This window comes from Bos javanicus, chromosome 10 (assembly GCF_032452875.1).
Source record: "Bos javanicus breed banteng chromosome 10, ARS-OSU_banteng_1.0, whole genome shotgun sequence".
Classification (NCBI taxonomy): Eukaryota; Metazoa; Chordata; class Mammalia; order Artiodactyla; family Bovidae; genus Bos; species Bos javanicus.
The window spans coordinates 25,859,921-25,869,645 of NC_083877.1; the positions used below are offsets into that span (position 1 = coordinate 25,859,921).

General features: G+C 44.4%; 2 protein-coding genes across 3 annotated transcripts; one reads left to right on the plus strand and one right to left on the minus strand.

Moving 5' to 3' along the window:
* Positions 1-1,978: 1,978 nt before the first annotated feature.
* On the minus strand, positions 1,979-3,635 carry LOC133255350 (eosinophil cationic protein-like). 2 transcript variants are annotated; one of them, XM_061429816.1, is made up of 2 exons: positions 2,817-3,635; positions 1,979-2,642 (listed from the first exon to the last, which is right to left on the minus strand). In XM_061429816.1, the coding sequence occupies exons 1-2, from the start codon at positions 2,887-2,889 to the stop codon at positions 2,161-2,163; spliced, it is 555 nt and encodes a 184-aa protein (XP_061285800.1). In that variant the 5' UTR covers positions 2,890-3,635; the 3' UTR covers positions 1,979-2,160. The 2 variants fall into 2 exon arrangements, with proteins under 2 accessions (XP_061285800.1, XP_061285801.1); XM_061429817.1 differs by having other exon boundaries at positions 2,810-2,890.
* Positions 3,636-7,878: 4,243 nt separating this feature from the next.
* LOC133255947 (ribonuclease pancreatic-like) lies at positions 7,879-9,522 on the plus strand. Its single transcript, XM_061430597.1, has 2 exons — positions 7,879-8,115; positions 8,983-9,522. The coding sequence occupies exon 2, from the start codon at positions 8,988-8,990 to the stop codon at positions 9,411-9,413; it is 426 nt and encodes a 141-aa protein (XP_061286581.1). The 5' UTR covers positions 7,879-8,115; positions 8,983-8,987; the 3' UTR covers positions 9,414-9,522.
* The last annotated feature ends 203 nt before the right edge of the window (positions 9,523-9,725 follow it).

Consider the following 9,725-nt stretch of genomic DNA (forward strand, 5'->3'; position numbering starts at 1 on the left):
ATGAAGCACCTGAGCCTCATTTCCCTCTATCATTAATGCTCATGATTAAAATGCTCTTGTCCTGTAAAACCAATTTTTATTTTTCTAACATGACTAATCTATATTCATGTCAGGCCCTTTGAATGCTTTCTCTCGGAGTGACTATCCTCTTAGTTTCTGAATGACCAACTTCTCATATTGCTCAGAATTTACTCCTTTTTGGGTCCCTGACAACCACACTGCAGATTGATTTCTATGAACTAACTGAGACCCACTACAGGTGGCCTGCTGCGTGGATGTGAGACCCGTGGATGTGGAGGGCCAACAGTCCTACCCTTTTTTAATAAGGGACTTGAGCATCTGTGAATTTTGAAATCTTCTGGGTTGAGGAACGAATTCCCTGAAGATACGGAGAGATAGCTGTACATTTTATTCCTCAGTATAGTTTTCCTCCCTGACACCTATCACCTGAAAAAAATAATTTTCTAAGTTCAATTCTTCTCAGTAGAAGAGGCACCATAAGGGCAAGAGTGTATCTTTGTTTACATTGCATCCGCACGACCTTAGAAAACTACCTAGAAGACAATACCTGCACATCGGTTATCTGTTGAGTGAATGAAGGGATGAGTGATGGGTGAGGGGAAGACGACACAAGGCAGAGAATGATGGGGCAGCTGAGTTAACTGTTAGAGAGGCTGTGTCCATGTCTGGGAAGAGACACATGCTCTGTAGAGACAAGAAGGTTCACCACATCCTGCATCATGGCCAATGTGACTCCAGCCTTGCAGTATTCCAGCTCCTCCTTCTGTTACTCCAAAGCATTTGGAAGAGTGAGATCATGTCTTTCCACTGTTTATTAACCTGAAGTCAGTGGTTTCTGCTGAGCTCCAGAATTTTCCAGACCTAGGGTCTCCATGCAATAACTCCAACCAGAGGAACAAATCTTCCAATGGCTTCTCCAGAGAAGATGCTCCGGTGCAGCTGGTGTGTGCAGTACTACCAAGAGCAAGAATGAATGATCATATGAGGGGGGTGGGAGGAAAGGAAATTGCTATATATCTGGAGCTGGAAAAGGAGCTGATATAAAGGAAGTCAGAAACACCAGACTCAAGGACAGAGGTACAGATTTGATGACAAGCCACCTCTGTTTTATTCTGCATGAAGTCCTGCAAAAGATTCAGCCTGTCTCCCAAGCAATCCCTTGAATGCTGCTCCTGACCCCAGTGTGTGAGGAGCTTTCCCTTCCTGCTCCTCACTGATTCCTGAGTGCAGCTCTGGGATGGAGGGAGAGTAGGGGCTGTCGTTGTCGGCCTCCCTTTCTGTCAGTCTATTTCCAGAGTCCTGGAGCCTGTGCCCCTTCCTGACCTGAATGTGAATGAGCCACTGACCGATCCTTGGGAGAGGGCCTCATTCCAGGTCTCCTTCCTGACCTTCTCCACCACATGACAGGCTGCTGCCTCCTCCAGGGCATAGAAGTTCTCAGAAAAGGGTGTCACCCCTTCTCCAGGTAGTACTAGAATCTGATCATGTACTACCCGAACACTTTATATCATTCCACATTAGACTCAAACTCCAGATCCACCCCTAGGATGACCATACATACCTGAAGATTTGATATACTTATTTAAAAATGGATCTCTGAGCCTAAAATTTGCTTTTTTCTTTTGGTCTTATCACAATTATGATATTCCCCTTTCTTTTCATTTTTACACCATATAGTTTACTGCTATCATTTAGTGTATGATTCTTCGATCAGAATAAAATACATGTGTTTCTACTCTGTGCCCCCTGATACTGAAATAGTCAGCTATGAATGGAAGCCTCAGTTTCCTGCCCTACAGCAGAGAGAAGGAAAAGTCTGCACAACTTCAAGACACAGGAACCTCTTATCCTCATGTCTCTCATTTTCCCACAAATCTCTGTTGAGAAGGAGAAACGCCTGTAGACCAGGATGTAGCCACACGACAGAAGGGCACAAGCAGACACACAGAGCCTTGTGTGTAATGTTGTACAGTTTATTGTGGGTACATATGTAGCTTCAGCTGAGCAAAGCTTAAAGGGCACAGTGGGGCTGGTGCCATGAGGACTGATGCTGATCTCCTGGGAAGATCGGGGGATAGGACTGCAGCTATGACCATGGGGCTTGGCAGGTAAGCACAGGCCAAAGTGCTGACCCCAAATTTAGATGATCTTATCCAAGTGAACTGGAACCACAGGGTACCTGGGACTGTCCCGAGGTGATCTGTTGTCACAGGCAACGATGAAGATCCTCCGTGCCCTTGTCCGTCGGTAACGGCAGTTTGTGTAGTTCATTGCATTTCTTGTGAGGTTGCAGTAGGTTACAGGCACTTGGACTGAGCTATTATGACAGTTCATCCTGCCTGATGTAGAGCAGGTTACATTTGGGGTGTTACAAATACGAGCTACATAAGCAAATGTTCTGTGGAGAAAAGTATTTCTACCTTTACATACCATTCTGTAACGGTTAACCATTCTCATTGCGGCATTACATTGAGGGTGGGCCATATTTATGTGCTGAATCTCAAACCACTGAGCCCGGGTTAAAGTACGAGGTGGGGCATGGAGTGAGATCACCATTCCCAAGAGCCCCAGCAGCAAAATGAGACGAAGCCGAGAATCCTGCTGTATTGGAACCATGTTTCCTGTGAAAAGAAGGGTATATTTTGCATCCCAGCAACTAATAGTACAGTCCCTCCTCATTCACCCAGCAGACCCCGGCTGTCACTGTGTTTCTAGTTCCTTTCTCCTCACCCCAAAGTCTGTCCTGTGCCCTGGGCTCTAACTTAAGCCCTAAGGCTCCTTGTCTTACCCAGTACCTCTGCTGTGGCTCCTGTGAGAACAGATCCAGCTGAATGTCCTGGGGCTCAGGGGCAGCTGGTGTACCCCCATCCTTGGGACTGGAGATATAGAGCAGTCCCTGTGGGTGGGGCCAGCAGAAGCATGAGGGTTCTGAGTCTAGGGCATGAAGAAACCCGCAGACTGGCACAGGGCCCACTCATGCAATGAGCCTCTTTGTTTCATCATTTGCCAATCTGTGTGTCCCCAGGGACACACCACTGCTGCTTCTCTTGTAGGAAACCTAATTCTAGGCAGATGCCTAGAATTGAACAATCTAGGATTGTTCAGGGCCCAGCTCTGCCACTGGGTCTGGACTTTCAGATAAAAAGTATCACTGGCTGCAGAATGGCCTTAGATTTTATAACTTAGCTTGGGGGCAACACATTGAAAGACTAAAGTACATAAAGGCAGGCCCAGTACTCAGCAAATAAGGGTCAGGGAGGCTTGTTTGCACAAGAGGAATTCAGGTCTCCGTTTAATTTTTAGTAATCGTCCCGGTTCCCTCTCACCCAAATATTCTTTATCTCTTCACCTCCCTGTGCTGGAAAATTGAGCTCTGGATTTCTCATTGCACAAAATCCTATAAGCAATTAGTTTGCATCTATGAGTTTCTGTTCTTGTTGTCTTTTTTTTTTTTTCCTGCTTCCCATGCACTGAATTCTCTTTCTTTTGTTTTTACCCTGGCCTGATTTTTGCTCTCACTTCCTGTGAAGTAGCATAACCTTAAACACCTAAAAGAAAGTCTGTAAGATCTACCAGAGAATGAACATTTAGTATTAAAGAGGGGATTCCAAGCTAGAGCTTGAATTCTTGCATTCTTTTTAATCTGTGATATTTTCTACAAAACAGTCTGCCTTAGAGCCACCATTTATCTTTCTAGTACATTTCATTTCTCATTGTTAACAGGAAAAAACTTTTTTAATTTATAAAATGAGCATTAGTGGATAAGACATTGCCTTCCTGGAACTATGGAAGTCATAGCGTATAACTTGATGCATGAAACATACTCTTGGTCCTCAGAGAAGCAGAGAAAAATTATGGTACACCCGTGATTTTATTACAGTGTGATAGAGGTAAAAACATTGTGTGAAGACATTTTTTGAGGGGCACTTCAGACAAAGGGATAGGAAGGTTTCCAGAGGAAATGTCCATTTGAGCAGGGTTATAAAGGATAAGTAGCGTTTAGGGACTTTAGGGAATAAATGAGCATTCTAGACTTAGAAGATGGTGTGGGACACTGTACAGACAGGAAAAATGTATTAAGGTATGAAGAGCCTTCAGGTAAGAGATGTTAAATCTCTGGTCTAACCTCTAAGTTAGAAAACTAGATTAGGTCCTTAAATGGTACTGTACAGTCTGCCACGAAAATTAATCCAGGTTATTTATTTTTACTGTCTTTCTATATTTCTGTCATCTAGAAATGCAATTATTTTACCATTGATGTCTTTAAATAAACATTGACATAATGGTGACCTAGATAGGACTCAGTTCAGTTCAGTTCAGTCGCTCAGCCGTGTCCGACTCTTTGCGACCCCATGAATCACAGCACGCCAGGCCTCCCTGTCCATCACCAACTCCCGGAGTTCACCCAGACTCACGTCCATCGAGTCAGTGACGCCATCCAGCCATCTCATCCTCTGTTGTCCCCTTCTCCTCCTGCCCCCAATCCCTCCCAGCATCAGAGTCTTTTCCAATGAGTCAACTCTTCTCGTGAAGTGGCCAAAGTACTGGAGTTTCAGCTTTAGCATCATTCCTTCCAAAGAAATCCCAGGGCTGATCTCCTTCAGAATGGACTGGTTGGATCTCCTTGCAGTCCAAGGGACTCTCCAGAGTCTTCTCCAACACCACAGTTCAAAAGCATCAATTCTTCGGCACTCAGCCTTCTTCACAGTCCAACTCTCACATCCATACATGACCACAGGAAAAACCATAGCCTTGACTAGACGAACCTTTGTTGGCAAAGTAATGTCTCTGCTTTTGAATATGCTGTCTAGGTTGGTCATAACTTTCCTTCCAAGGAGTAAGCGGTGCTAATAGGATTCTGCTGGAAATCCTGTCCTGCCTAAAATGCATTAATATCTGTTATCAGGAAACAAGTGTTTTTTTCCATGTATATTTTGTGAAAAGAATTTTCATGAGAGATGAGGATGTCAAAATGAATTAAATGTAGTTTAGCCCTTCTGTGATGCTGACAACCACCCTGGGTAGAAGGACCTGTACTTAACTGTCTATAATATGAACTAAAAATCATACACTGTGGTCACAGGGGATGCAGCTGGCTCAAAAACCTGCTCTGGTTCAACATATACAATTGTACATTTAATACTGGGTTTTAGATATTCACTCTTCAAATTGGGATCATTCACATAAAAATCCGCATTCCTGTGTTATCTTTAAGATTCGGGAGATGTTGGTGCCCTGAGTCTCTTTCACCACAAGGGATCAACTAGGGAGGAATAGTCCCTGACTTTGGTGAAGGTGGCAATAGTCCAGGGGTTTTCACTCACTCTCCTACCTACTGATCACATCCTGTTCACTCAGATACTGCCCATCACGCTTGCTACAAGTGTCCTGAGAGGCGACTCACACAATATCATGACTGATTTGCAACCACACTCTCCACCTTTAAAATTGTACTTGGAGTACACTTCTATGATTCTCCTGATTGGTCTGTCCACAGTTTTCCACTTGTGCACCTTTACCTTACACTAAATCTCTTCACATAAATTTTAGTTGCTGAGTCTGCATATCGCTCAGTAACTGCCACTGATCAGTCAGTCAGTCAGTTCAGCCGCTCAGTCGTGTCCGACTCTTTGCGACCCCATGAACCGCAGCACCCCAGGCCCCCCTGTCCATCACAACTCCCGGAGTTTGCCCAAACTCATGTCCGTTGAGTCTGTGATGCCATCCAACCATCTCATCCTCTGTCGTCCCCCTCTCCTCCTACCCTTAATCTTTCCCTGCATCAGGGTCTTTTCAAATGAGTCAGCTGTTCGCATCAGGTGGCCAAAGTATTGGAGTTTCAGCTTCAGCATCAGTCCCTCCAATGAACCCAGGACTAATCTCCTTTGGGAGGGACTGGTTGGATGTCCTTGCAGTCCAAGGGACTCTCAAGAGTCTTCTCCAACACCACAGTTCAAAAGCATCAATTCTTTGGCACTCAGCCTTCTTTATAGTCTAAATCTCACATCCATACATAATTACTGGAAAAACCATAACCTTGACTAGATGGACCTTTGTTAACAAAGCAATGTCTCTGCTTTTGAATATGCTGTCTAGGTTGGTCATAACTTTCCTTCCAAGGAGTAAGTGTCTTTTAATTTCATGGCTGCAATCACCATCTTCAGTGATTTTGGAGCCCCCCAAAAGAAAGTCAACCACTGTTTCCACTGTTTCCCCATCTATTTCCCATGAAGTGATGGGACTGGATGTCATGATCTTAGTTTTCTGAATGTTGAACTTTATGCCAACTTTTTCACTTTCCTCTTTCACTTTCATCAGGAGGCTCTTTAGTTCTTCTTCACTTTCTGCCATAAGGGTGGTGTCATCTGCATATCTGAGGTTATTGATATTTCTCCCGGCAATCTTGATTCCAGCTTGTGCTTCTGCCAGCCCAATGTTTCTCATGATGTACTCTGCATAGAAGTTAAATAAGCAGGGTGCCACTAATCACAACTACTAATTTTAGGTAGTGTGCCTTTTCCTCTTGGTTGTTTTCAGAGAACTGGGTTAGTATAACACTTCAAAGGGACCTTTTCCCCTCAACATGAAGACACGTTTTTTCATGGAGAATAAATTTCTAAACCTTTCTTAGTCCTGAGGCCTGCCACATGCCCTCTTCAGAAAGTTAGGGTCAGGGACTTTGCTAGTGGTCCAGTGGCAAGACTCCACACTCCCAGTGGGGCCCTGGTTCGATTCCTAGTAAGGGAACTAGATCCCGGGTGCCAAAACTAAGAGCTGGCACCACCAAATAAATTAAAAAAAAAAAAGTTGTGGTCAGGTAAAGGATCTTGATTTGAATCAGATCTCTACTGCTTCTGAGACGTGATATGCTCTACGTACTATTGACACTTGGCCACGTGGAACACACCAGAGGGTGGGCTAGTTTAAGCCATATGGCCAGTTATGCAGGGCCATGAACACAGGAAATTGTGAACTCTGTAAATAATAACATACTTGTCAGAACTATTGTGTGAATTAAACAAGAATAGCTAAGGATAGTAAAGTTAAAAAAGAGACAGTTCCTCTTTTCTTGGCTAATGATCAAGCAGAAGTTAAAGGATATTGAAATCTAGTTATGATATCCCAACTCAATTTCCTGACTGCTGTTATCAGCTCTTGCCTTGTTGCTGAATTAGACAAAAGGCTTTTGAGGCTTATCTACCAAGGAGACCTATCAATATAAGATCTATGAAATCTACTTATACTACAACTTGCAGCTGCCCCTCCCCCACCCTCATTAGCAGGTCTGCTAGCCTAGCTGATTTTGAAGTTCTGGAAGGTGTGTATATTGATTTCTTTCCTTCCCTTACTGAAATGCAGACCCAAGTCTCAGAAAGCTTCTCCCACAATAAGAACATTCACAAAAATATAAATTGTGGAGAGAAAAACAATATAATCTTTACATAAAAGTGATTGAAAATTTTTTTTGCCTAAATTCACTAACAAGTGTTTTTCAGAAAAATTAGATTTAATTGGATTAACAAATCACAAAGGGAAACTCAATTTGCAAACAAAATATTTCTCCCTACCTGAACATGTATAAGCCAATAGGGTACACAGAAAATCACACATGGACTCATACACACAAACAATGCTTTATTAGGGGTTGAAAGACAGAAAATGACTGAACTGAAAGAGATCTCTAGTCTATAATCTTCACTTTAGAGATGAGTAGGATGGGGTAAGTGGCCCGCCTCCAAGAGCAAGTTTGTGAAAGACAGGCACCAAACTACAGGTTTCTTTCTTCATATTTGTAGTGATGTCATAGGTACCCTGTGTGATGCTGATAAAGATTCTGGGTGTGAAATAGTAAACATGAAATGAGTCCCATGAAGCAGTCTGTTTAAGATCATTGACATATCTGAGAGTTTTCCAAATGGCCTTCCCATTATGGTCTGGGAAGAAAATGTCCATAATATAATTCCTATAGGATTAGAGGAAAGAGGGAAGGCAATGAAGGTTCCATTTCTGCTAGGAATATTCACCGCTGAGAGGGACATATCTGTCTCCATGGATGTCATCTGCTCTGCAAAAGCCCTGCCCTGAGACTTTCAGGTATTCAAGAAAGGAATCGGCATATTAGACCCAGAAACAGGAACCTGACACCCAGTCCTTACTCCTTACACATAGAGAAGCCAGAGTCTTTATTCTGCCTCCATGGGGCAGAGGACTAGGAGAGGGAAACATGAAGTTCACTCTCTTAGAACTGAGCACACCCACTTTCTTTTAAACAAAATTTAAAACAGGCATAAGTAATTTAAGAAAGTAGAAATATTTTCTAAGATGCAAGGCATATAGATTGTCAATTACCCTTCAAGCTCACCCACTGGAGGGAAGGTTTGGCAGAAACACCTGCTTCATTCATAAGCTGCGGAATCAGGAGGCTGATATATGCAAACACTTCAGAGATATATCTTTAGGTTAACTACTCGAGTAAGGAGAAAAATCACTGGAGAGTTAGACCCATTAAGGAGTGAGTGGGTGAAAGGCACCTTCTTTCTTGGCAAGTCCTTCTCTTCTCTCCTCATCACTTTCTCAGAGAAAAGAAGTTGGGGTGGGGCGGGGGGCGGCAGTGAAGTGGAAAGGGGATGTGAGAAGAGTAATTTCTGTGAGTACAAGAGTAAGCATAGCTAGGGGCCTGTCTACAATGCAAGAAATGCAGGTTTGATTCCTGGGTTGTGAAGATTCCCCTGGCAATCCACTCCAGTATTCTTGCTTGGACAAGCCCATAAAAAGAGGAACCTGGAGGGCTATATAGTCCACGGGGGTTACAAAAGAGTTGGACACTTAGTGACTATAAAACAATAGGGGCCATCAGGAACATTAAGTGTTTGGGCCAAGAGTTCTTAGAAACAGTTATCTTGAGGGAAAGGGACCATAGCCTGCTCCTTGACCTCAGCCTTCCTTGACTTGCTTTCACAGGGAACATGAATCTGACGTGGACCCTTCTCCTCCTCCTCCTGCTGGAGCTAACTGTCTTCGCTTCAGGCCTGCCCTTCTCAAGACGGCACATAGATAACCCCAGGTCATGGGTTCCTGGGGGACAGCACCGATACTGCGATGTGATGATGAGGCGACGGTGGCTGATCCACAGGGGTAGATGCAAGCAGATCAACACCTTCATTCACGAGGATCTGGCCACCATAGCAGATTTCTGCACAAGTCCAGCTGTGCCCTGTACCAGCAGCGGCTCCTTGCTGAGCTGCCACAACAGCTCTCACGACGTCAGCGTCACAGACTGCTTTGCCAAGGCAGGAACCCGGCCGCCCTACTGCCACTACCAAAAGAAGGACTCCATCAGGCCCATCTGTGTGGGCTGTAAGAACGGGGCCCCTGTTCACCTGGATAGCTAGGTTCCTCCCAGCTCTGACATGGGAAGTGGATTGCACTCTACATCTCCGGAGCTTTGAGGCTCTGCCAAAGTCTTCCCTGTAAATGCTTCTCTTGCCTGAGGATCCCTTATTTTTCCTAGTCACGAGAATCTCTCTCCCCTAGCCTCTCCCCAAACCCTCACTCCACACCCGACCCTTATTTTTCTTCTTGACTGAGCGGCGGGGGGTCCGCAGGGCATGTGGGATCTTATTTATCTCAGCAAGAATGGAAGCTGAGTCCCGGTATTGGGAGCGGAGTCTTAACCACTGGACCACCAGAAAAGTCTCCCCATG

Excerpts from the sequence above, each read along its gene's own strand:
- LOC133255947 (XM_061430597.1), top strand. The coding sequence starts at position 8,988 with ATGAATCTGACGTGGACCCTTCTCCTCCTCCTCCTGCTGGAGCTAACT.
- LOC133255350 (XM_061429816.1), bottom strand. The coding sequence starts at position 2,889 with ATGGGGGTACACCAGCTGCCCCTGAGCCCCAGGACATTCAGCTGGATC. Across the intron at positions 2,643-2,816 it reads TCACAGGAGCCACAGCAGAG|GAAACATGGTTCCAATACAG; the intron begins GTACTGGGTAAG and ends TTCTTTTCACAG.